General features: G+C 33.5%; 4 protein-coding genes across 6 annotated transcripts; all 4 read left to right on the forward strand.

Moving 5' to 3' along the window:
- Window positions 1–3,136: 3,136 nt before the first annotated feature.
- Window positions 3,137–6,850, forward strand: LOC21392256 (F-box protein At2g39490). 2 transcript variants are annotated; one of them, XM_024166233.1, is made up of 4 exons: window positions 3,137–4,040; window positions 4,200–4,358; window positions 4,447–4,687; window positions 6,462–6,850. In XM_024166233.1, exons 1-3 carry the CDS (start codon window positions 3,198–3,200, stop codon window positions 4,666–4,668), a joined length of 1,224 nt encoding a protein of 407 aa, XP_024022001.1. In that variant the 5' UTR covers window positions 3,137–3,197; the 3' UTR covers window positions 4,669–4,687; window positions 6,462–6,850. The 2 variants fall into 2 exon arrangements, with proteins under 2 accessions (XP_024022001.1, XP_024022002.1); XM_024166234.1 differs by having other exon boundaries at window positions 6,503–6,850.
- Window positions 6,594–14,303, forward strand: LOC21392257 (oligopeptide transporter 1). Its single transcript, XM_010099081.2, has 9 exons — window positions 6,594–6,600; window positions 6,710–6,748; window positions 9,406–9,456; window positions 10,497–10,942; window positions 11,169–11,266; window positions 11,513–12,085; window positions 12,551–12,818; window positions 13,401–13,583; window positions 13,683–14,303. The coding sequence occupies exons 1-9, from the start codon at window positions 6,594–6,596 to the stop codon at window positions 14,301–14,303; spliced, it is 2,286 nt and encodes a 761-aa protein (XP_010097383.2).
- Window positions 14,304–15,945: 1,642 nt separating this feature from the next.
- LOC21392258 (diaminopimelate epimerase, chloroplastic) lies at window positions 15,946–19,058 on the forward strand. Its single transcript, XM_010099082.2, has 9 exons — window positions 15,946–16,298; window positions 16,395–16,562; window positions 17,020–17,090; window positions 17,185–17,242; window positions 17,383–17,562; window positions 17,990–18,074; window positions 18,371–18,430; window positions 18,530–18,603; window positions 18,815–19,058. The coding sequence occupies exons 1-9, from the start codon at window positions 16,032–16,034 to the stop codon at window positions 18,929–18,931; spliced, it is 1,080 nt and encodes a 359-aa protein (XP_010097384.1). The 5' UTR covers window positions 15,946–16,031; the 3' UTR covers window positions 18,932–19,058.
- A 1,493-nt stretch (window positions 19,059–20,551) lies between these two features.
- Window positions 20,552–27,254, forward strand: LOC21392259 (kinesin-like protein KIN-5B). Of its 2 annotated transcripts, none has more exons than XM_024166235.1 (24): window positions 20,552–20,674; window positions 20,777–20,957; window positions 21,588–21,717; window positions 21,816–21,971; window positions 22,057–22,400; window positions 22,500–22,638; window positions 22,802–22,899; window positions 22,989–23,145; window positions 23,233–23,302; window positions 23,386–23,462; window positions 23,723–23,776; window positions 23,857–23,937; window positions 24,006–24,117; window positions 24,250–24,336; window positions 24,535–24,710; window positions 24,790–24,951; window positions 25,050–25,157; window positions 25,261–25,419; window positions 25,503–25,586; window positions 25,690–25,895; window positions 25,999–26,100; window positions 26,215–26,324; window positions 26,399–26,559; window positions 26,847–27,254. In XM_024166235.1, the coding sequence occupies exons 2-24, from the start codon at window positions 20,791–20,793 to the stop codon at window positions 27,042–27,044; spliced, it is 3,138 nt and encodes a 1,045-aa protein (XP_024022003.1). In that variant the 5' UTR covers window positions 20,552–20,674; window positions 20,777–20,790; the 3' UTR covers window positions 27,045–27,254. The 2 variants fall into 2 exon arrangements, with proteins under 2 accessions (XP_024022003.1, XP_010097385.1); XM_010099083.2 differs by having other exon boundaries at window positions 26,408–26,559.
- Window positions 27,255–27,356: the final 102 nt, after the last annotated feature.

The raw sequence follows: 27,356 nt of genomic DNA on the forward strand, positions 1-27,356 counted from the left end.
CAGGTAAGTAGGAATCTCGCCTACAACATGAATATTTTAAAGAAAAAAAATTACACATGTTATATATATACATGTTTATGCTTTAAGTATTGTATGCGATGCCATGTCATGCTGCATGCACCTTAATAAGTCAAGAGGAACTTATAAGAATGATTTCAGTGGAGTGTCGTACTAGCTTCCGACCTAAGAGAGGTAACTCAAGCTCCACAAGGGAGAAAAGAAAAAAAAAATAATGTCCTCCGACTTAAGGGAGGCATTCAAGTTATAATCACAGTGTCGCGGGGGACCTTGCAAACCCTCACGTCCCGATGATTACGCGCAAGTGGTACGCGAGCACTCGGGCCCATCAGTAAGAAAGATAAGATAAGATAATAAGACTATGATAAGACATCATAATTAAGCATAATCAGCTCATGCATATTTATTCATGTGTACTTACAATTATTTTGTGAGATATAGTTCCTACTTGCTGAGCGAAAGCTCAATCAGATATGTTCATGCTGTAGGTAAGAAACCTATCAGCAATTCCTGAAGGGCAATGGCAAGCGGCGGACGAATGGTGGAGATGGGAATGGATACCGCTCATGCAGTTATCTTCCGCAGTAAGTTTAAGAAAAATCATGTATATATCTATATGATTCAAAGGTTTCAAGTATGTATGTTTAAAAAGTAGAGGTACATATGTATGTTAAGAAAATCGAGGTTGTAGCTAACAACTCTAGTTTTGAGTATTTAAGTTTTAGAACGTTGCAACAGTGCATGCAACAAATAAACGAATTTTAAACATGACGATTTAAATGATTGATTTTAAAAGAACTTTAAGATGTACTTGAATTTAAGATTTCTCACGTAATCCGTTTTAAAGTCAAATCAAATGGCCCAATTGAATTGGCTAGTTTTAGAAAGGCTTTTAAAGAGTATTTGAAAAATGAGTTCAAACACAGCTCCATTTGAAAAATATTTCTAGAAGGTTTTATCTTAATTGAAATTAAGAAAAGCTTTAAGAAATTCAGTGATTTATTCTTTTGAAATTATTGTTACGAATTATGAAAGTATTCATTCTTATGTTTAAAAAAAAAATGTTCCGTAAATTTTAAGAAATGCCAGTAAGCACAAATTAAAAACTAAGTTACGGTGACGGCCTCATAGGAGGGTCGTCACACATTGTAACAGAAGGGACAAATTTGTTAACAGAATAAAGTTTGGAGGGAGCGGATGTTACGTTTTACAATTCGGGGAGTAAAATGTTACAAAGGTCATAAGTCAAGAGAATTTTTAAAATTAATCTAAATAATTACCATTATATGACTTTTCAATAATTGTCGGGAAAGAAGCATTAAAAAATTGTTCGAAGACGATACAATAACCAATAACATATGACTATTTTTATAAGAAGCAATGAACATATAATACTATTTTCAGCGATCAATTTAATATTAATGGTTCTTATTGCGGTGGAGATTATGCTTTCATCTATTTAAAGCAAATAGTTGTAATTATTTTTTTTTATGAATATTCCGGATCCTTAGTCTGTAGGTTCCTTTCATTACATTAAAAGGGAAAAAAAAAAAAAAAAAAAACTACGGCTGATCATCTTTCTCCACCTTTATTTATTAAGAAAAAAAAAATGTAAATCACGATTTAAAACATGAATTTGTCATTTGAAATCGGAAAAAAGAGACAAATACTTTTAAAAATGTACGAGTCTTTTTACTTGTTACACTTAATTAATACTTTTAGTCAAAAAAATATATCAGTCCAAAAGATATTAATAAAAAAAATAAAAAGTAAAAATCTTATAATAATGTATTTAAAAGATGAGTTCACTAATTTTCTCTTTGAAAATTTTATTTTTTAAAGATAAATGGACGTGTGGATTTGGTTATCACAATCCATGGAACACAACCTCAAAGGGGCTAAATGTGAATGAAAGTTATGTTTGGTAGGAAGGAAAGAAAATAGATAGAAAGAAAATATGAAAGTAATAGAAAATAGAAATTATGGAAAGGAAATTGATTTTCTTTTATGTTGTTTGGTATGAGAAGATGGAAAGAAAATGAGCTTACCTTCACTTGTTTGGTATTGAAAGTTAAATTGGGAGGAAAGAAAAAATCTTACTCGTAAATTACTTTTGTACCCTTAAATTTTTTATTTGGATGTTGATGGAGAAAATGGTAGTTTAGTAACTTTGCTCACTTTAATGAGTTGTTCTCATTTTCCATCTCATTTTCTGCCCACTTGTGGGAAAAAAAAAATGGTGAGGCCCACATGTATTATTTTTCACTCCATTTTCTCTTCTTTTCTCTTTTCTCTCCTACCAAACAACCTATATTTTTATTTTTCCTCCTAAAATTCCTCCACCTTCTTCCTTCCTTCTACTTTTCTTTCCTACCAAACATATTCTAAGACAACTGGCTATTGGCCATTGTCTGGCCCCCCAAAAGCAATATTGACTCAGTGGGATTTGCATTAAATCTTCATTTGTAATTTCTGCGAAACCACACCAGCTTGGATTTCATTCCTCCATGTGTCAAATTTCATTCCTTGATTAATTTCAAATTTTTTAAATGATGTGATATTTAGGATACGAAAAGGAATTTGAGTGCAAAGAAAAATATTATAAAGTAGAGTTCTCAAAAAGTGAAATTGATACTTTCTATGCCATTATTGTGCACTATATAAGACATGTTTAGTTCGTTGATTCGAGTTAGATGTGATTTTATGTGAGAATTTTTTATTATAGTAAAAAAGTTAGATGTAAATATTTTTGAGAAATTTTTACTATAGTAAAACTCAAATTCTAAATTCGAATCAATAAAATGAACGGAAGCATAATTACTCTCTGTTTAATTATTAAAGTATTGCTGATGATCATCTCCCATATTAAAAAAAAAAAAAGGAATTGCAGCCATCATAATTTCACATATATATAGACATTTAGGTAGCTTAGTGCGGGTCAAATCATATGGATTAACTCATTACTTACCTAAAGTCACTTTTAAAAAAAAAAAAAAAATTCCCATCCTTTAGTGGGTCCAAAATGTTGTTTAGCGGCTTTCACATCAGCTTGGAAATTGCTAAATTGTTGTCTTTTAAAAGTCCTTGAGATTAATTATATCCATTGAAACACCATTCACAAAGAAGGCCACTTTCAAAGTCATAAAAATACCATCTCAAACACCAAATATTGCTAAATTATGGAGGATAATAATAAGCTTGATTTGATGAGTGATCTTCCATGTGAGATTCTCAGACACATAATCTCATTTCTTCCATTGAAAGAGGCTGTAAGAAGCACCAGCGTTCTTTCAACTACTTGGAGGCAACTTTTGGCACCACTTTCTGTTAACTTGGAGCCAAACACAAAGGGAATAGCAAATATTCAACAAGTTCTAGGTAGATTCTTGAGATCTTATGTTAGTCATGAGAGATTGAAGCTGATCTCTTTTCGCGCCGCCGGCGACGACGACGGAGAAGATCTGAAAGATGATGTTGGTCTAATTGCCATGGCCACAAAGGGTGTGGAAAAGGAGCTTCATCTCCATTTCATGGAAAATTCTCGAAAAAGTAGGACAATTGACCATGGATTTCATTTGAAGATGCAACAAACACTTGTTCTAGGAAATGTTCAAAGCTTTTCTTCTCTTAAGACTCTCCATCTTAGATCAGTCGACCACCATGCTACGAGGTTGGTCTCGGATTTGTTCGCTTGTTGTCGTCGTCTTGAGAGCTTGACGCTCGAAAAATGCGGCGGATTAGAAGATCTCCATGTAGAAGGCTGTAATTCTCTCCAAAGTTTGACAATCTTGGACTGTGGAGACATTGTCAGCATCACAATTTGTGCACGAAACCTCAAATCATTCTCGTACCGCGGAGTTCTTCCTCGGATGCAACTGCAAAGTGCTTCCGATTTGGTTGAAGCCAATCTTGATTTCAGGTATGGTGTAGGCGGTAACGAATTCGATTTGGAGGAAGTTCTTTGCCTTCTTGATTCTCTCAAGGAAGTCCAAATTCTCACCCTATGTGGCTGGCTTCTTGAGGTAATGAATATACTTTTTTATGTTTTCGCTTAATTTTCTTTCCTTGTATCTATTTTAGTACTTTAAAACATTTTTCTCCAAGAGTATCATGCCGAATTTTTTTTGACAATAAGCATTTTTATGTTTCCAAAAAAAAAAAAAAAAAAAAAAAAAAAAAAGTGGATGTGTACGGCAGGGGTAATATTTGGAAGGCTTGAGTTTCAATTCAACAAGTTGAAGAAATTGTGTTGGTTTAGTTCTTCCATGGACAGAGCTAAGAGGGATTCCTTGGCTTGCTTCTTAAATATGTGTCCTTTATTGGAGAAACTCTTAGTTCAAGTAAGTAAAATAAAAATATATATATATATATATATATTACATTAGCTTATTTACACCTCAATTCTAAAATTAATATTATCATTTGCAGATGGATCAAAGCTTTAGCTCTTTTCCTTGTCCGTTTTTTCATCAACATTGGCATGAGCCTCATCTTTGGATGGATTATGAAATGGTGAAATCCAACACTTCACAACTTAAACACCTTAAAATTTTCGAGCTATCGGGTTTCTCCAGCGATGACAGTGAACTGCTTCTAATGGAACTATTGCTCAACAAAGCGGTTGTCCTTGAGTCAATGATTGTAACATAGCTAGACGGTGCCGTGTTTGGTATGAGAATTCTTGCCATAATTCGAATCATAATTCATAGTTCGTTTTAGTGTTTTCTCTCACAAAAAATACACGTAAACCAAGAATGATTCTGAATCTGTAAACTAAACGTCCACTTACTGTATAGAATCAACTAAGTTAGCACAATGGCTAACTCTATATGCATTGTTGGGAAAGAAAAAAGGAAAGAAACATGAGCTATATATTTGGGTGGATTCTAGGATATTATTATTATTATTATTTTCAAATGAAATTGAGGATAGATGAATTCAAACTCTAGAGCTTAATATTAAAAATAGATGTGAAATTATCGTTAGTTAGAGCTCAAATTCATTACGTTTCATTTATACCCCGTTTATTTCACCGATTCGACTTTAGAATTTGAGTTTTGCACAAACAGTCACATCTAACATTTTTACTACAGTGAAAAGCTCTCACATAAAATCACATCTCAACTCGAATTAAAAACTCAAATCAGCGAACTAAACGGATTCTGTTTTATTGATTATCAATCTTGTATGATATGTTTGTTCAAGCCGTCTTCAGTAGATTTTTTGGATCGTAGGATATATAATAACCAATTACTGGCTTCTTTTTTAATTATCTTTTAAACTAAAAAAAAAAAAAAACCTTATGTTATCTCAGGCAAATAAATTATGAAAGTCACTAATAAAAAAGAATCGTTTATAGATCTTTTCTTTTTTATTTCTCTTTTCAAGCTGGCTGTACTACGAAGTACGAACACATGAGACGAATCTGATTTCAAATAGAAAAAACCCAGTTGCAAAAAAAAAAAAAAAAAAAGATTCTTTTTAAATGTATTTTAAGAAAATTTGTAAGGAAAAGTTTAGAAAATGTTGCATTTTCTATACGTGTGTTCAGCTTTGACCGGGCAAATCGGTAGGTGATCCGTTTAGATCAATATGTTGTCTGCCACATTCTTTAGCAAAGTCACTTTTTTTTTCACTTTATTAATGCAAAAAGTCTATCCAATATTTTCACACTGTGCGTTGGGCAACAATACCAAAATTTCCAAAGCACAGTTTCATCCACCAATAAAGTAAGAAAAAAGGCACTTCAAAAAAAAAAAAATATATATATATATATATATATATTTGACACGTGAGTCGCCCAAGTTTTTTGACAAAAAGAAAATGTACGAGGTAAAACCAATGCATTTACTACTTTATATGTGCGCTTTGAAGAAGTTTGCTATTGTAATAACCTTAATCCCAAGTGTTGTTAAAAAAGAAAAAAGAAAAAAAAATCCCTTGATCCCAAGTATGAGTTAGAAGCAATCCCTTTTTTCTTTAGAGTAACACTACCACACAACTAAGTCGAGCATCACAAGATAAGGAAAAAAAAAAAAAAAAGTCTATATAGATCGTCTTACTTGTAGAATCACTTTTTATTTGTTACGGTGTCTACCTCAATAAGAACTAAAAACTTTTTTCTTTATTTATTTTGTTATTGTTAGGACTATTAGTTAGTAAATTTGTTGACAAAAAGTTGTAAATTCAAAAACAAAATTAGTAAGATTGTGGACTACTATGAAGACTCTATTCTTGGCTACTTGCACCGCATTTGGGATGATTTCCTCAATAAAGGGAAATAAGTTTATGGAGTTGATTTGGTTGACTTTTAGTGGCTAATTGATGGGCTCTATGTATGAGAAGAATCCTTAGAGGAGAAGTTGTTTTCATTTAGGGTGATTTTGGTGGAAGAAATAGATAGGACTATGGACTAATTTCAGGTGTATATATTTGGTTTGCAGCCATGAATGTGGAAGTGCTTATTGAGTGATTTATTCTGCAGAAAAAAGTTGTTTTGATGTTCTTTGAGTAAAAAAACAAAAGGTGGTTCTTCGGGAGAAGAACGTATTGCTTTTGGAAGAAAGTTTTCAGAGATGAGTGGTACTTACTGGACAAGGCCTCTAAGAAGATTCTACACAGCAGCGACAACATCAAGAAGGGAGCTTTGAGTGTGTAAGACCGATTGGTGTTTGTAATATCTTTATCTTAGTGGATTATTCACTGTCTGGGCGTGACCCCGCAGATGTAGGTATGTACACCGAACTGTGATATCAATTCCTTGTGTCTTTTATGTTTATGTTAATCTTTCTGCACTTATAATTTACTGCTGCTGAATCAAAGAAAAAATATATCCAACTATACATATCTGTCATCAATGTTACAAGTGTTATAATATTTTTTGTGACACCGACCAAAAAATGAACCTTTTAGTTATAGTGCTATCGGGTACTCGTGTATCTTTTGAAACTCACTACACAATGGAGTCGTATGTGGAAAACGCAAAATTGGTACCCGTCTATTATTTTTTCTCTTTTATTGCAACATAAATGTTTCCTCTTAACTCAAAAAAAAAAAAAACAAAAAACAAAAAACAAAAAACAAAACAAACAACAACAACAAATTATGTTCTATCTCACCATTTCAATTTTCAACCCCCAAACATTGCAGATTCAGTTAAACTGAAAGTCGTGCATTTATTAGTAAATGGGCAGTTTTGGGCCAATGGTTGCCCTTCAACTTAGCTCGTCTTTGTACATCTCCACGAATTGAGTACATAGACAAAAATTTTACATTTGGGCAGTTTTGGGCCAATGGTTGCCCTTCAAGGAAATGAAGGCAAAAATTTTACATTTTTCAAGAAATGACATAAATCTTAAGTATATATAGTGTACTTATAAATTTCTCCCTAAGTCTTCATAGTGGATTTAGAGGGGTCAAATTTTGGGACTAAAAAAAATCAACGCCTACTCCAAGAAACGACGCTACGCACGCCTATTGCTGCCTGTATGCTGTACGTGTGCATGCATGGTGGCTACTACGTTGTTGATTAACTTCCTAAGGCTATTAGGCCCCGTTCAGATTAGAGTTTTTAATTTGAGTTAAAAAGTGAATTTATATAAGAGAAAATATTAAAATAAAATAAGTTAAATTTAAGTTTTTGTTAGAGAAAATTTTGTAGTAAAATCTTTATGGCTTCTTTAGAAGGTAAACTCGAACCCAAATCATAATTCTGTTACAGTGGTTTTTTTATCTAATAAAGAGTTTTAATTCAAAATTTTCTCTCTCACAAAGTTCTCATTAATAAACCTAAATCATAATTTGAGATACTTTTTAAATGGGCTCTTAGTTATGATTTGAATCAACAAAATGAATTGAACCTTAGTTTTTAGTATTTACACCCTCCACAAACTGCCATGCATTAATGCTGTTTATCATTTCATGATGTACCAGCTAAATTGTTATTGTCGTTTTAGGCCATGCCCAATTGAGCATTTGATCTGCTAAAATAATGGAACAAGAAAGACCCAAATCACTTGAAAGTGTTCAGGCCAAGCCATAGGCCCATAATTTTGACACTTGAAGCAATGGCATAACATTTTCTTTACTTGTTTTTTTTTTTTTTATGATTTTATTTTGCTTCTTAAAAACACTTCTTAGTAGTTGTAAGTTGAGTATAGTTTAAACTTTAAGGTCCAAAACTATCTAGCTGGATTGCATTGAAAAGAAAAAAGAAAACTGTCTAGCTGGAGAGAAAGTGAAAGAAGATAATTAAGTATTTTATAAATAGTAATTATTATAGGAATTTTAAATTTTACTATTTATATAGTATTCTAAATTTATTTGCTATATTATAGCGTGACAGGTAATAAGATGTGACTAGCAATACTATACTATACTATCTATCTAACTCATCATCCCAATCATAATCTTTTTATGCAAATTAGAGAAAGGCCACTCTTCAGACTCTAGTAAGCTTTTAAGTATTTTTTGCCATATTTATCCGAGAAAGATTCCTTCACGTGATTCTTACCCAAAATATAAAATATAAAATTCCTTTACATGGTTCACATGAAAAATAGTTTAAGAATCCTTAAAAAAAAAACAAAACAAAACAAAACAAAACAAAAATTTCAGAATATTATCACCGAAACACAATATATCTATCTAAATCTGATCTAATATAGCAAAAGTCCTATTTATATACACGTTTGAAAATAGTTCATATCTTTCAAATAGGTGACAGGCTAGCTTCCATATATAATCATTATATAAATGAAATGAGTAATTATTCACAAATTCACTTTTCGTCATTACATGAAATTCATCATCATAATTCATAACTGTTCTTTTATGTTGAAACTCGAGAATCTTTTTCTTTTTTTAGTTTTTCTTTTCTTGGTAAGACAGTAAATTATTTATCACATTGACAGTAAACCGAAATTCAAAAAAGACAGCTAGTAATAAGTGTAAATTTCGTGTGAAAAGAAAAACAAAATTTAAATAATGAGTCTAAATTAATCAAGAATCTGCACAGAAACTTATCCAAGATTCATAAGACATAATCAAGCCCATTTTCAAACCAAATTAACCGGAATAAATAAAAAAAATCAATGCCCGAAGAATGTGGTTTTATGTCCCTATTTAATCATCCTTTAACTATACAGCTAAATTTAGCTACACCCTATTGACCAGCTTGCCATAAAAAGCGTTTTTTTTTTTTCCTTACAAAGGAAAAAAACAAAAAACAAAAAAAAAACTATTTTTCTTGATATAACATTGTGACAGACTGGTGGTCAGAATACAAGAAGATGATATAAATTAGTATCCTTTGCTTAGAAAAATGTATTGAAGAATTGATCACAACAAAATCTGAAAATTATATCATCATGACGGGTTTTGATGAAGGTGGTGGACGTGGAAATGATGATCACCCTCATTCTAATATCAAAATCACTGGTGAGTCATTTCATGGAAATTTTATTATGTGAATGCATTTGAGATTATGTTCTAAGAAAAAAAAAAAAACAAAAATAAGTGTTTTCATTGAAGATTGTTGGTGGGAATTTCAATATTTTTTGCCTTCTTGCATTGCTTTTATGACATGCATGGTTTTGAGAGGAGATTATATATAATAATCACAGATTTTTGATGAGTTCGATATGTTCTTAGTTCTTACAAAGACAAAAACAAAAACAAAAATTAGTGTTTTTATTAAAGATTTTAGTCTGCCAATGTTTTTTTTTAATATATATTTTGGCATTGCTTTCTGATCACATGCATGGTTTTGGGAGAAGATTATAATAATCACAGAATCTTTTGAGGAGTTTTTATCATGTTATTGATGATCAGCTTGTTGATGGTTGGTGATACTTTCCCTTCCTAATGTTCTTGAATTAATGTTTTATGACATGCATTTGTTTTCAGGATTTGTAACAAAAATTTAAAGATAATTTTCATCATCCTAATTATAGTATTAGCATTCTTCATTCTACAGAAGCTATGAACTCGTAATTTGAAATATATATATGTTTATTAAAGGCTTGTTAATATGATGAATATATATATATATATATATATATATATATTTGCAGGGTAAAATCTTACTCCGATATTTTCTCAACTTTCAAGGCATAGAATTTCTATGCCTTAAGAATAAATATGAAGCTTTCTTCTTCTTCTTCTTCTTTTTTTTTGAGAACAAAGTTGGTTTTATTTTCTCCTTATGTACGCTTGGTTCCCATATTCTCTTGAATTGTTTTGATGTTTTGCATCTTGCAGTAATGGAATTATGTTTTTTTTTTTTTAAATGGTTTTCTTTTACCACTCTTTATTTCTATATGAGATTATAATGAAATTACTATAACATAACAATTTTACTATCTGATATTGTTCTCAAATCATATAATCATTTCATGTTCACATTTTAGGACCATTTGTTGTTTAATAATACATATTTATTAAACCTTGAGTTGGAATGGAATTTGTTCTTTTGGCAGACAATGAAGAAATAGATGACAACCCAATTGAGCAAGTGAGGCTCACAGTGTCAACAACTGATGATCCCTCACAACCTGCATTGACATTCAGAACATGGTTCCTAGGCATCTTCTCGTGTGTCCTCCTTGCCTATGTCAACATGTTCTTCGGTTACCGCCAGAACCAGCTGTGGGTGTCCTCGGTCTCGGCGCAGATCGTTGTGCTCCCAATAGGGAAGCTGATGGCTGCGACGCTCCCAAAGAGGCCTGTCAAACTCCCCTTCACGGGCTGGTCCTTTTCGATGAACCCGGGGCCTTTCAATCTCAAAGAGCATGTGCTCATCACCATCTTTGCCAATTCTGGTGCTGGTGGTGTTTATGCAGTCAACATCATCACTATTGTCAAGGCTTTCTACCACAGGAACCTCCATCCTGTTGCAGCCTTTCTCCTGTCACAAACCACTCAGGTTGACATTCTTCTAATATCCTACTAATATGACAGTTTTTAACCGTCATATTTTCATCAAGTTTTGTTAAATTATCGTATTTTTCTTAATTTCATAGGACGGTTAACAACTGTGTCCTGTTAGTATAGTATTTTTTTCATATCCTTTATATAATTCTCTAAAACCAATTTGTAATTTGTGAATATAATTGGATCTTAGGATTATAATTGAGAGTTGAAATTTTCAGATGCTCGGCTATGGATGGGCTGGAATATTCAGAACTTACCTTGTTGACTCCCCTTACATGTGGTGGCCAGCAAATCTGGTCCAGGTCTCTCTATTCAGGTAATTTATAAGTTCCATCTCGTGTTAAATATATTTAGCCGCTTAAATAGGTAATCAATCTAGTCTTAATCAAAAGAAGCAAGAAAACTAGTTTCTACTTTCTAAGTAGAGATTTGGGCAATTAGCCATTTAGTGAACAAATCTACAAGTGAATTGCAGGGCATTGCATGAGATGGGGGAAAAAAAAGTCTTAATCAAAAGAGTTTTGGGTTTTTAATCTTGAAAAGTTTTACATATGTATTGCAGGGCATTGCATGAAAAGGAAAAGAGATCAAAGGGAGGACACACCAGACTGCAATTCTTCTTTTTGGTGTTCATCTGCAGCTTCGCATACTACATCGTTCCGGGCTATTTTTTCCCATCGATAAGCGTGATCTCCGTCGTGTGCTTGGTATGGAAGAATTCCATCACTGCACAACAGCTTGGTTCTGGCCTAAAAGGCCTTGGACTTGGCTCATTTGGTCTTGACTGGTCTACAATTGCTGGCTTCCTTGGCAGCCCTTTGGCTACGCCCGGTTTCGCCATCATTAACATCTTAGTTGGTTTTGTCTTGTTTGTTTATGTGATCACCCCCATATTTTATTGGACCAACGCTTATGAAGCTAGAAAATTCCCTCTCATCTCCTCCCACACCTTCGACTCGACGGGAAAAACCTACAACATTTCTCGGGTCCTTGATGAAAATACATTCAATCTTGATCAAGAGGGTTACAACAATTACAGCAAGCTCTATCTCAGTGTCTTCTTTGCCTTGAATTACGGGTTGAGCTTTGCGACTCTAACCGCCACTATTTCGCACGTCGCACTCTTCCACGGAAAGTAAGTCTCTTGACCATACATAGAGTGCGTTTGGAATTCGTTCTAAAATGATTTTATTTTTTGTATGCAAATGAAAATAAAAACGTTTTTTATCTCAGACATAAATTATTTTTAAAAATACATTTAGTAATTTTATTAAGAGATTATTTTTAGTGTAAAAATATCCATTAATGTCTCTCTTTCTCTCTCTCTACTCGAGAGATGAGAAAATAAAAACAAAAAATGAAAAAATGACTAAAAGTTTTTCATTTCTCTTTTATTTTACACTAAATTAAAAAATCGTTTTCATATCCGTTTTTTGTCTTTATTGTGTCAAACGTCATTTTAAAAACGTTTTTTTTTTCTCAAAAAACGTAAAAAATAAAAATGGAATCAATTCTAAACACGGCCATAGAGTTTAACTTCGAGTCTACCATGTCACAGTTCTTTTGAGCTAACAATTAATTTTCTCTTTGTGGTGAGCAGAACAACATGGGAAATGTGGAAGAAGACAACAAGTGTGGTGAAAGATCACTCCGCGGATATCCACACAAGACTGATGAAGAAGAACTATGATGCGGTGCCTCAATGGTGGTTCCACATCATACTGATTTCAATGGTGGCTCTCTCAATCTTTGCCTGTGAGGGTTTTGACAAGCAGCTCCAACTCCCATGGTGGGGAATCCTAATGGCTTGTGGGATTGCTCTTTTCTTCACCTTGCCAATTGGCATTATTCAAGCCACAACAAACATGGTATGCTCATGCCCATAAAGATAAAATATAAAAAAAAAGAAAGAAAAAAAAACACAAACATATTAGGTGCATTTGGAACTCGTTTCAAAATGATTTTATTTTTTATATGAAAATAAAAATGAAAACGTTTTCAATCTCAGACAGAAATTATTTTTGAAAATGCATTTGGTAGTTTTATCAAGAGATTATTTTCGATGTAAAAAAACTCATTAATGTCTCTCTTTCTCTCTCTCTCCTCAAGAGAGGAGAAAACGAAAATAAAAAATGAAAAAGACTAAGAGTCGTTTTTCATTTCTCTCTCATTTTACACTAAATTAAAAAATTATTTTCATTTCCGTTTTTTATCTTTATTGCGCCAAACGCCGTTTTAGAAACGTTTTCATTTTTTTCTCAAAAAACGTAAAAAATAAAAACATGATCAATTTTAAACATAGCCATTGTAATGCTCCTTAAATTAGCAAGTCATTGATATGAATGATCGATAAACAATTTGTTAATTTAGGAGGCGTTATATATATGATTTAAGGGGTTTTGTTCTATTTTGATGATGACCCTAATCAAGTTATTTATTTTTACGTGCAGCAACCAGGATTAAATGTGATCACAGAGTTAGTTATTGGGTATATCTACCCTGGAAAGCCTCTTGCAAATGTGGCTTTCAAGACTTATGGCTATATCAGCATGTCACAAGCTCTTGGCTTCCTTGGTGACTTCAAATTGGGCCACTACATGAAGATCCCTCCCAAATCTATGTTTGTTGTCCAGGTAAACAAAATTTTTTTGTTCACTTCACGTCCTATGATCATGCCTTCACTTGATCATGGAATGCCTCATTCCTTTTTTTGTTGTTATATGATCTTTCAGCTAGTTGGGACAGTAGTTGCGTCGAGTGTCTACTTTGGAACAGCATGGTGGCTGCTCTCCACCATCCCGAACATCTGCGACACCTCATTGCTGCCTGATGGGAGTCCATGGACATGCCCGGGTGATGACGTGTTCTACAACGCTTCCATCATATGGGGAGTGGTGGGACCGGCTAGGATGTTCACCAAGAAAGGCGTGTACCCGGAGATGAACTGGTTCTTCCTCATAGGTCTTGTCGCGCCCGTCCCAGTGTGGCTACTGTCGCGCAAATTCCCGAACAAGAAGTGGATCAAGTACATCAACATGCCAATCATATTTGCAGCCACAGGAGGCATGCCACCAACAAGGTCAGTGAACTACATCACATGGGGAGCTGTGGGGATATACTTCAACTTCTATGTGTATAGGAAATACAAGGGTTGGTGGGCCAAGCACAACTACATTTTGTCAGCTGCCCTTGATGCTGGGCTTGCTTTCCTGGCCATTCTTCTCTACTTTTCACTTCAGTCAAAGGAAATTTGGGGCCCAAATTGGTGGGGCCTTGAAAATGGTGACCATTGCCCATTGGCCAACTGCCCTACTGCACCTGGGGTTGTGGCCAAGGGTTGTCCTGTTCTATGACATATTTAAGTTTGCTTTCTTTGCTTTTTTAATTTTTCTTTTTTTTTTCTTTTCTTTTCTTCTAATGATAATATTATAATTATTAAATTAAGGTTTAGGAACCGCATTAAGCTTGTGCAATAGTTCTTTATTAGAAGAAAAGGATTGGTTTGGGTGCTTTGTTAATTGTATATTCTTTATGTAAGATCATTTCTTTATTAAGTGTGCTTTTAATGGTTACTCTAATATTTACCCATTAATATTTTAAGTATAAGATATTAATCTAATAGTTATGATAAATTTAATAGTTGATAAAAAAATTAATAAGAATTAATAAAACTAAATTCTTATCACCTCACATCATTAAATATTTATATTTTGATGTTATCACTTATGAAAACATAACTATTAAAAATACTTCCTTCTCTATTTTATCTAGATATGTTGCCAATTTGCTAATTAAGCTAAGAAATGGCTTTAGACAAGAGTTCATTGTGGACTTCAACTCATGCCCATCAAATCTTCTTCTTTTTTTTTTTTTTTTAGATTCATGAATAGCAATCCTGCATAGATGCTTAGAAATATAAGCTAAAATCAACACATACAGTCCTATTCCAAAAATTCATTAAAAGAAGTTAAAAAAAAAAGTGTTGATGATTAATGAAAAAAATATAATCCAAGTTGCCATCAATTAAAGACATGAAATATACATTTTATCTTAAAAAGTTATTGGGTAATCTAGCTATAATTTGCAGCAATTAGATATTGTAAATTATCTATTAAATTTATGTACGTTTTGTATCTCTTTGAAATCAAATTAAAAAAGACAAAATTGAGTGAGTTAAAAGCAAGTTAAAAAATACAAAATTAACAAAGTTAGTCAAAGAGGCCATGTTCTCCAAATTTCCCTTAGCCCATCTAAATTTGTGAAATAATTAAAGCTAATTTTCACGCATAAGAAACAGGTGAATAACTCAAGTGTAGAACCTAATTTCCAAAAGGAAAAAAAAATATTACTTCTGATTAATTTCTCAATTCAAAGTTTTAATTCAATCCTGTAAAAAGAAAGAGGTGTAAGATTGTAGGAAAATTATTAAACTTACTTTAAAAGTACATAAATTTAAATTTTTTTATTTTTAATTAATATTTTTTTTACTAATATAATTATTTAAATAAAGAGAATTAATCAAAAGTAAAAGATAAAAAAAAGAACATGAGATTCATACATTTTAAAAGGTGTTTGTTTCTTTTTTTTTCTTTAATTCACGCTCATCGTTAGTTTTGTTACAGTAAAAAACTCTAAAAAACAGTCACATTTATTTATTATTATTTTTTGTTACAGTAAAAAGTTATCACATAAAATCACATCTCAACTCGAATCAGCGAATTAAACGGGCCCTTAATATACACCACTCACACTTACCTGTAGCCCAAAAATCAATAAAAAATTTACATTTAAAGTGTATGAGTCTAAACGTTTATCTTTACTCTAGATAAATATTATTTTAATAATATAATTATTTAACTAAAAAATTATTAATTAAGAATAAAAATAAAAATAAACATCATTTTAATAATATAATTATTTAACTAAAAAAATTATTAATTAAAAATAAAAAATAAAAATTTTGACCCCAACACCTTCGTCGGTATTTCTCTCAAGATTTACCCTCTTCAGGTTTCGTCTGATAAAACAAAGAGGGAGGGAGAGAGAAGAAAGAACACGTAACAGAACAAGAGTCAAAAGCCATGGCCATATCCGCCGCCATTTCAGTTCCTCTGACATCTCCGGTGACTCGCCGCTCCTTCGCCTCCTTCACTCATCTCCGGCAACCGAACTTTCTCAGAGCAATACTTAGCAGCTCAACAAGCCCTAGTTTTCGCGTCATAGCGTCGTCGTCTTCCATGACCCTCGGAGCCGTCGAGAAGGCCTCGCCGGTGTCCTTTTTGGATCGCAGAGAGAGCGGTTTCCTCCACTTCGTCAAGTACCACGGCCTCGGCAACGACTTCATTTTGGTAACATCAAAACAAGAAGCTTAATTTCTCGATTGAAACAACAAAAGATATCTTTTCTTTGATTTTTGATTTTTTGGTTTTTGGAATGTAATGTAGGTGGATAATAGGGATTCTTCGGAGCCTAGGGTTACTCCGGAGCAAGCGGTGAAGCTTTGTGATCGGAACTTTGGAATTGGGGCTGATGGAGTCATCTTTGCTATGCCAGGCGTCAATGGCACCGATTATACCATGAGGATTTTCAATTCTGATGGAAGTGAGCCCGAGGTAACTGAAATTCCATGAGAATTGTTCTGAATTTTTCTCCTACGTAAATCAAAAATGATTTTGAATCATCATATCATCATTCTGAATCATTATTTTGAATCATCATTCTAATCTGAAACGTCATTTTGAATCTAAATCATCATTTTGTATCTATGAATCAAACGTCTATCTTATTTCTTTCTTGTCAAATCATGGAATTTATGTTGAATTTTTAGCTAAAGTTGACTTTTTGTATGTTGATATCTTTAGCAGTAGTTTGAACTTAATTGTATTTCTTTTCCATTCAAGAAATATCTTGATTTTAGAAAATTTGAGTCTTTTTAACTCAACGGTTTTGTACTTGTAACTTGTATTTATATAAAACTCATAGTGCTTCTAACTAGTGAATTCTCTCGTTTTTTTTCTAGTTTGTGTTACAATGCCGAACCAAGTTAAATTTTTGTGTTTTGTCTTGTAGATGTGTGGTAATGGAGTTCGGTGCTTTGCTCGGTTTATTGCTGAGCTTGAGAATTTGCAAGGAAAGCAAAGGTATAATATTATGTCTTTCCAAATAGATTACTAGTCACTGGGAATATCTCTTTTGATTATCTTTGAAAATGCTTGTGTGTTTTCATGATCGCAGTTTTACTGTTCATACCGGTGCTGGTCTAATTGTTCCTGAAATACAAGATGATGGCCAGGTATAGTTGAAAATACCAAACATTTGGTTATAGCAACAGGTCATAGTCAAAGCTAGTTTATATGATAGATTCCTTGGTGTCTTTACATTATCCTTTCATTTTTGTCTACAATCTAGAGAGATTGTTCTTTATGATTTCAGGTTAAGGTTGATATGGGGGAACCGATACTTAGAGCGTCAGATGTACCCACAAGATTACCTGCAAATAAGGATCAATCCGTCGTGAAGTCAGAGCTGCATGTCGATGGAATAACCTGGAATGTGACCTGTGTTAGCATGGGAAATCCTCATTGCGTAACTTTTGGTACAAAAGATGCCCAGGTATAACTTAGGCAGAATAATTTTGGACTTTATTTGAATTCTATTTTGGGGCTGTTTTGTTGGGCTCGAGTTGGTTTGGATGTACTTTATGCACATCTAAGTGAAAATATTTTAGATTGTGATAATTTTCTGCAACCCTAAAACCTGAAGGCTATAAAGACTGAACATCCTGGTATATGCTTTCTTCTTAACTTTCTTGACCAGATCGTATGAACATTAGTTTGTACTACTATCTTCAAGTTTGATCATTGAAGAGGGAAAAATAATAAAGAACAAGCCATATACCAAGCCTTGCTATTTTGGCCTTTGATAGTTTCTCAAAATTGTACGGCACTTTTGCACTTTTACCAGTAATATGAACAAAATTCACACACATTCATTATATTTTGTTGCTTACGTGTTCTGATTTTTCATCGTAATTTTGCAGAATTTGCAGGTTGATGAATTAAACTTGGCTGAAATTGGACCTAAATTTGAGCATCATGAGGTGTTTCCAGCTAGAACCAACACAGGTTAGAACTAGTCTATTCATAGAGATATCATTTAAATTCTAATAATAACCCGGTCAACTTATATGTTAGCATGAAGCGTTGGCTTCTCTAGTCTTTAGACACATTGTAGTTGCTTTACTTTGTGGATTGATCAAAATACTGTGTAGGATTGTTTTCAAGGGAATAGTGAAAAAGTAGTTGTGGAGAATGACAAATTGAAGTTTGGGTGCCATTGTTGTTTATTGAATTAATGAATGCAATTTTTCGGTTCCTCATATATGGTTGGCAATTGGCTGATCTCATGTTTTGATTGGCAGAATTCGTGCAAGTGTTCTCTCCTTCACATGTCAAAATGCGTGTTTGGGAGCGCGGTGCAGGTTTGTGCTTATTCAAAGATCATATAATCATGCTATTTACCAGAAATTATCGGTCATTTGACTTAGTTTATCTAAGTTAATGGCTTATTGTTATTTTAGGAGCAACTTTGGCCTGCGGGACCGGTGCTTGTGCTGTAGTTGTTGCAGCAGTTCTTGAGGGTCGTGCTGGGAGGGTAAGTTCCGGCATGCATATTTGAACTTAATTCCAAATTATGTACAATGAGAAAAACTTCTTAAGAAAGTAATATTGCAGGGGTTTTCTTATCCAAGGACTTGTGCTTGTGTTATTGCTTTTTTACGTAAATGCATTTCTTGTACACTTGAAATTGTCTCTGATTGGCTTCTTACCATTCATCTTATTTTCGTTCTCTCTACCGGACATAGAATTGCACTGTGGACCTGCCAGGAGGGCCGTTGCAAATCGAATGGAGGGAGGAAGACAATCATGTGTACATGACAGGTCCCGCTGAAGTCGTGTTCTACGGATCTGTCCGCCTTTGACGTGGCTCGTGAAGATTCTGTTGTTTGTTTTAATTTGTTATAAATGAAGAGAAGATTTTGTTGTTTAGATTCATGATAATTTTGTAAAATTGCAAGTGAAAGGAAGTCGTGGGGACATTGGGGCGTCTAAGCGATCTTACCTAGTTTCTGTACTACTGTAACATGAGCTATAAGAAAAAGAGAAAAAAATTAGTGAAGGTTGTTCGAATCATTACGACCGAGAACAATATCCTAATCTTGTTCTACTAATCATTACAAACGACAGTAAAAAGTATAACACATATAAATATTAACAATATATACATATATACACACACGTGTGTGTGTTTGTGCATATATACTTATGTACTTACATTTTTTTGCTATGAATATGTATGTACATACTTAAAATCTGTTTGGATAATTTTGTTCGACTTAGTCCTGAGTTTATTATTTTTGTAAATTTTGTTTCGTTGATGATATACTTTGAATTGAACGAGGTAGTCATCGCCTTCCCAAAAAAAAAAAAAAAAAAATGTAGTGCCTGTTTGGTTGATGTTTTAAATCCATAATTTTGATTCTATTATAGCGTTTTCTTCTTATAAAAAATTTAAATAAAAAAAATTATGTCAATGGTTCTCTCACAAAGTTTCCACTAATAAATAAGAATTATTGACTCGAATGCATGAACCAAACTGGCTCATAGATATAAATCGATTATTTAGTAAAAAAAATGCTAACATCACTCTTTATATCACTCTTTTTGTCACTTTCTGCATTCATTATTTTACGCATGAATTTCATCATCTCATTTCTCTTGCTTGTACTTGGAACACTTTGATATAGTTTTAAAAAGTCTATTTAAACTTGTTTTTTTAAGAATTTATATTTTGTAATTTTAACTACAAACTCTTCTCGCATGCCAAAGCATTTCTGACACAAATATTTATAGAAATATCAGTCATGTTTGGAATTGATCCCGTTTTTATTTTTCACGTTTTTTGATAAAGAAAAAATGAAAACGTTTTTAAAACGGCGTTTAACGCAATAAAGACAAAAACGGAAATTGAAAACGATTTTTTTCGTTTAGTGTAAAATGAGAGAGAAATAAAAAATGACTTTTAGTCGTTTTTTAATTTTTATTTTTTCCTCTCTCGAGCATAGAGAAAAAGAGAAAGACATTAATAAATTTTTTTATACTTAAAATAATTCATTAATAAAACTACCAAATACATTTTAAAAAATAATTACTGTTTAATATTAAAAATATTTTCATTTTTATTTTTATATAAAAATAAAATTATTTTAAAATAAATTCTAAACACACACATCATAGTCTTTTTTTCCAGAGAATCTTTGCAAAGCAAACCTTAGAAGCAATTTATAGTCTTTTTTTTTCTTCCCTTTTCCTGAGACAAAATTTTCGAATTTCTTAAAAGAAAAAGAAAAATACCCAATGGTACTAGTAAAGTAAGTGAGCGCCTCCTTTGAATAATTAATCCCAGAGTGGGCCCACTTTTTCGAAAATAGAAAAAAGAGATATCAAACACGCCTCGCGTCAACTAGCCGTTAGCATAAAATCAAACACGCCTCATTTCAAAACCACCCACTCACTTCTCACTCTCTCACTCATCTTCAAAAACCTCTTTCTTCTTTTTTCTCTCTCTAGATTCCCCAATCCGAACTTGATCAACACTTCAACAAAAGCAAAAATCGATCAAATTTTCCCTTTCTGCTTCGATTCGAATCTTCACCAACATTTCCGTAAGTCCATGATTTCCCCCTTTTTTTTTTCTCTTTTCTTTGCTCAATTCCAGCAAAAGTTTCGTCTTTCTTAATGTTGTTTGATTCTTCTTTATATAATAGTGAAAGAGGAAAGAATGTCAGTGACTCCTGATCTGTGCCGGAAAGTCGGAATGGGGATCGCTCCGTCGCCGTCTCCATTCCTCACGCCTCGCCCCGAAAGGCACCGCCACACCGGGAACTGGTCCTCAACTCGTCCGGACAGGGATAAAGAGGTTAATATCCAAGTTCTCCTCCGATGCAGGTATAATTTTACTATTTTAGTATTTTTAATTGATGAGCTTCAATGAAGGACAAAAGAGTGCTGAAGGTGAACTAATGGAAACTATGATTCATAATTTGATTTTTTTTTTCTTTTTCTGGTCTTATACTTTATGGCTTTTACAATGTGAAAAATGTAAATTATGGAAAAGGAAAAGAAAATTAGCCAAAAGAGAAGATAAAAAAGAAGCTCAATAAAGTTTGTTTATGCTCTTGTACTTTTTTAATCGAAATTTTGAATTTTTAATTTGATAAGAAGGGAATAGTAAGTGGCGAAAAAGAATTTATTATCCGTTCGGTTTGCTAATTCGAGTTGAGATGTGATGTTGTGTGAGAGCTTTTTACTGTAGCAAAAAAGTTAGATGTGACTGTTTCTGAGAACTTTTTACTGTAGCAAAACTCAAATTCTAAACTCGAATCAGCGAAAAGAACGGGGCATTAGTCTTTTCTCTTAATGAAATGCAATATTTTGCTCTTGTCATTTCATACATTCTTTAGTAATAAAACATGCTCTTTGTAGAATAATATTTTAAATATACATTTTTTATGTATAATTTAAAAATAAAAATAAAAAGATATGCATTGGGGTTAGCCATTTATCATTTTTGGTCAGGCCATTGAGTGAAGAGGAGCAAAGATCCAATGTGCAGAAGGTGATCTCTTGCAATGAACATAAAAGAGAGGTCACTGTGTTGCAGAGTGTAGCTAACAAGCAAATAGATAGAGTTTTCACTTTTGACAAGGTAATGTTTTAGTCATGACTTTGTTCTTCTTCTTGATTTAGTTTTCATAATGTTTATTGCATATCTATTTATTTGTGTGTTCTTTACATTATTTACAGGTTTTTGGGCCAAAATCACAACAAAGGTCTATATATGACCAAGCTATTTCGCCAATTGTGAATGAAGTTCTTGAGGGTTTCAACTGTACCGTCTTTGCGTACGGGCAGACGGGTACCGGTAAAACTTACACAATGGAAGGTGGCATGAGAAATAAGGTAATTTTCTTTCTATTTTAATCATGATGAAGTAGGTGAAGTTTCTGTTCATTAACTATATTTAATTTGCGGTATCATATTTTAGGGTGGTGATTTGCCTGCTGAGGCTGGTGTCATCCCACGAGCAGTTCGTCAAATATTTGATACACTTGAAGCACAAAGCGCTGACTACAGCATGAAAGTGACATTCTTGGAGCTTTATAATGAAGAAATAACTGACTTACTGGCTCCTGATGACAATTCAAGATCTGCAGCAGTAGAAGATAGGCAAAAGAAACCTATTTCACTAATGGAAGATGGAAAGGGTTGTGTGGTTGTAAGAGGCCTAGAAGAAGAAGCCGTGTATAGTGTCAATGAGATTTATACCCTATTGGAACAAGGGGCCTCGAAGAGGCGTACGGCGGACACCTTGTTAAACAAGCGCAGCAGGTATTATTTTCTTCATTTGATACAGAATCTTGAGTCTCTAAAATCTCAAGTCTAGGAAGAAAAGCCATGACCAACTTCATGTTTGTTTTTTTGTTGCAGCCGCTCGCATTCGGTTTTTTCCATCACTGTGCACATCAAAGAAGCGGCAGTTGGTGATGAGGAGTTAATCAAATGTGGAAAACTTAATCTTGTTGATCTTGCAGGATCAGAGAACATATCTCGCTCAGGTGCACGAGAGGTACGGTACTTTTAGTTTTCGCGTTATATGTGCTTTAGGATAGTTACTAAAGATATCTTAAACATTTTTTTCCCCCTTATCTGGGCTTTCAATAGGTTTTCTAGTAGTTTGTCATTTGTTAACGTTGTTGTTCTTTTTGATTGAAATAATGCAACTCTATTAGGGCCGTGCAAGAGAAGCAGGGGAGATAAATAAGAGCTTGCTCACCTTGGGTCGTGTCATCAATGCTCTAGTGGAACATTCCAGTCACATACCATACAGGTTCATCTCACAACAATATTTTTACCATTTTAATTTTATTTTGGTTGTGCAAACATTTTTTTTTAGTATGTGTTGAATTCTGTATGCAGGGACAGTAAGCTTACCAGGTTATTAAGAGACTCTTTGGGAGGGAAAACAAAAACTTGCATCATTGCCACAATTTCTCCATCTGCTCACAGTTTGGAAGAAACTTTAAGCACACTCGACTATGCCTATCGTGCCAAAAATATCAAAAACAAACCTGAGGTTTGTCTTTATTTATTTTTCCTAACTATATTCTCTATGGAATTTTTCAGTGCTTCTTGTATTAACAAATGAATTTCATCTTTGCAGGCAAACCAAAAAATGTCCAAGGCTGTATTGCTTAAGGATTTGTATTTAGAGCTTGAGAAAATGAAAGAAGGTGACTAATGCCCATGTATCTATAGATTATTCTTGTGACAAAAGCTCGACACTAAATTTGTTGTCTGCATACAACTTTAACAGACATTAGAGCAGCAAGGGAAAAGAATGGTGTTTACATTCCGCACGAAAGATTTGCCCAGGATGAAGCTGAAAAGAAGGTAATTTTCTTCCTATCATGGAAAACTTTTAAACTGTAAACTGAATCTCGTTTGACATGTAGCTCATGAGTTTAAAATTAAGGGCCCGTTTAGTTCGCTGATTCGAGTTTTTAATTCGAGTTGAGATGTGATTTTATGTGAGAGCTTTTTACTGTAGCAAAAAAGTTAAATGTGACTGTTTCTGAAAGCTTTTTATTGTAGCAAAACTCGAATTTTAAATTTAAATCGCTGAAATGAATGAGACCTAAATATACTTACAGGCTAGGAATGAGAAGATAGAACAATTGGAGAACGATCTTAACCTTGCAGAGAAGGTAAGATATTCCCTCTTAAGTTTCCATGTTTTCTCTTAGAATATCTATATTAGTTACCACTTACTAATATCTTTCTGCAGCAAGTGGATAGCTTCCGCGAGCTCTATATTTCCGAGCAAGAAGAGAAGCTTGATCTACAAAAAGAGCTTAATGATTGCAAGGTATGTGTACCATAACAGTTGGATTTCTTATGAATATGAACCCTGTATTGAGACTTGTCCGTTTACAGATAAGTCTGGAAAATAGTAACAAGGCATTGCTTGAGCTCCAAGAGAATTATAGAGTGGCAATGTCAACTCTTAGAGAGAAGGAGTTAATCATCTCAAGCCTTCTATCCTCAGGTGAGGAAACTCAGATATCATTGAACAAAATCAACTCTCTGTTTCTCTATGTTTCTCTTTCTCTCTCATAATAATTTTTGCTTTTTTGGTTATTACTGACAAATAGTTGTGAATTTCTCTACACATGAGTAGAAAATTCTTTAATTGAGTGTGCAAAGGGGATGCGTAATGATCTGCAGCATGCGTCAGAAGATATAAGTTCATTGTTTGCACAATTAGGTATGTAAAATTGTCAATTGCCCTTGATTGTGCATGATATTCATGTTATTTCACTTACTATTCGATTTCATTCAATAAATGTTGTTCTTCATGTAAACTTTTGCTCTTCATATATGGGCATAATAAACTCTTTCCCCATAATTAAGCTACGTTTTAGTAAATTTGGAAATTTGAGTGAGAAAGTTGTACTATTTGCAGATCAGAAAGACAAGATGGAAGCGGAAAATCAAAACTTGCTTTTGACATTTGGGTCTCAGCTTGATCACAGTTTAAAAGACCTCCATAAGACCATCCTGGGGTCTGTTTTGCAACAAACACAACAAATGAGATCTATGGAAGAACATTTTCGCGCAAATCTCGCCAGTAAATGTGATGTAAGAAATAAACTTTTAAAATAGGATATTAAAATTTACTTATATGTTATCCATTTTAATGACACCATCTCAATTATAGGTGACTCAAGCATTGGAGTCACGGGTTAGTAAAATGACAGAGACATATTGCTCAGGAGTAGCGAGCTTGAAGGAGCTTGCTAACATGTTACAAAGAAAAGCATCATCTGACCTGGAGCAGATATATGCTACAATATCATCACAAGCGATCTCTGTTGAGAATGTAAGTAGTTATTGTTGTAAAGGTTAGATTAATTTGTTTGAAATTTGTTCGCAAAGCTTGGATTAATTTATCGAGTATAATGCGCTTTTCTCTTGCAGTTTCTTGCCACAATGGTTATGGATGCTGAGGAGGTAATCTCTTACACACAAAGTTCTCTCAATAAGCAGAAACAACTGTTGGATTTCTCCACCAAACAGCAAGAGGAAGTAAGTTTTCTTTTTTCTTTTTTTTTTCTTTTAATTATAAGAGTATCAAAGTTTATAGAAGATGAGCTAAAGAGAGCTCTAATATATTCATGGAAAATTGCAGGGACTAAAACGAAGTTTAATTGCCGCGCAAATGATTTCAAGTGCAACTATGAAGTTTTTTAATGACCTCAATGATCGGGCTTCTCAAGTCAGTAGAATTCTTGAAGAAAGTGAGAATGAAAGATCCAACCAATTAGGAACTTTTGAAAAGATGTTTAAGGTACACCCATGTGCACTTTTGTCGATGATTTTCAGTATAAGAAAATTAAACGCAAATCTAAGTTTGCCACCATATTGAAACAGGAAGAGGCTGCAAGAGAGGAGAGAGCAGCTTTAGAGAACATTGCAGCCATATTAGCAACTGTAACATCAAAGAAAATTGCCATGGTAAAAGGGTTTAGAGATGCAGCTTTTGTTTTTCTTTCATCTCCTCTTGATTTGAAGGTCTCGAGTATATTTATGGTTGACGTGAAAAAAAAAATGTACTCAGGTATCAGAGGCGTCAAGGAACATCTTGGACACTAATAAACAAGAGAATAAGAGGTTGCTGCGGGAGATGTCGAACATGCAACAAGGTACTATTGGCGCTACGACGGAGTTGAGCGAATTCTTAGAAAAGGCAGAAAATCATTACATGGAAGATACATTCTCAGTAGCTGAACATAGGACCTTTATGGAAAATTGCCTACACCAGTGGTAATTTATCAGTATTTACATATGGTTTTTCCTATCTATGCCATTTTGACAATCTAAAACGCGCATTATCAAGTGTTTATGCTCTCAAATGGTTCATATGCAGCTCAGAGAGGGTGGATTATTCTAGGCAACAGTGGAGAAATGCTCAGTCGTCCATCAAAAATCTCAATGAGAAGAGTGTTGCAGAGATACAATCCGCAGTGAAGTGAGTATTTGTTCCCTAATTCATCAAAGTATCCTCTTGTCTTAGTTACATGTTTCTTAATTTTTCTTACGTTTTCCTATATTGATATGTTGGTTTGCTTCATTTGTTTAACAGGGAAAATATCTCCACAAATCATGTTGCACACAAAGAATTTGTTTCTGCGTCTCTGAAGGTGGACGACGACTTTAATGCTAGCGCAATTGACACTTTGACAGCCATAAATGGTAATTCAATTCTCTTTCGGGGATTTTAATTATGTATGCTTTATAACATAATCCGCTAACTAACTGAAAAGAAGAAATGGCAGATTCGCTACTTCAAGACCAGGAAAATAAGAAGGAATCAGACTCCATGACTGCCCTGTGCTTAGATGAGCTCAAGTCAATACAAGAGAAGCATGGAAAAAGCATATCAGATATCAGAACTCAAGCAGAGAAGTGTTTTATAAAAGATTACATGGTATATTATCTTACAACCGCCAATTGCTTTAATCCTCATGATGAGATTCAATTCTCATACTTGTGTTGTGTTTGACCAAACAAGGCCTCAGTGCGTTTACTTTAGTTTAGCTAAGAAGCTTAGAGGATATTTGTTTTCTATATTCGTCTATGATTTTGAATCATGATTTATAGTTCTCTACAGTGTTTTTCTTTCACAAAAAACACATAAAACGAAAATAGTTCTGACTCATGATTTTGAATCTATTAATTAAACGTCCACTTACTGATTTAAATTTCTGTATATAGGTTGATCAGCATAATAGCACCACACCGAAGAAACGTATTGTAAGCGTGCCGAGCTTGACATCAATCGAGGAGATGAGAAGCCCCGCATTTGAAAATGTTGCGGAGAAGAAATTAACATGGAGCCACAAACATACAGAAAGCAAGATCCCTCATCTGGCTTTTTCACCTCTTAGAACTCCTTTTACAGATATCAATTAACTCCAGGAGAAAAAAGCGAAAGTGTCACACTTGCTGTGCGTTTTAAAATTAAGCATACTCATCACCTGATGAGTTACCAGTGGTAGTAAGTCGTAATATGCAGGGTTAGCACGCCGACAATAATCTGTAGTATTCTAGATTTTGTCTAGATTTTTTGTTTGCTATTATTATTAATGAGATCATCTATTTTTGGCCCAACTGCTTAGCTGCACTCAAATAGTGATCAGTTTCGCTAACATCTCGTTTAATTTGTCGATTTAAATTTTTAATTTGAGTTGAAATGTAACTTTATATGAGAATTTTTTACTATAA

The sequence above is a fragment of the Morus notabilis genome, unplaced genomic scaffold (assembly GCF_000414095.1).
Source record: "Morus notabilis unplaced genomic scaffold, ASM41409v2 Scaffold140, whole genome shotgun sequence".
NCBI classification, from domain to species: domain Eukaryota; kingdom Viridiplantae; phylum Streptophyta; class Magnoliopsida; order Rosales; family Moraceae; genus Morus; species Morus notabilis.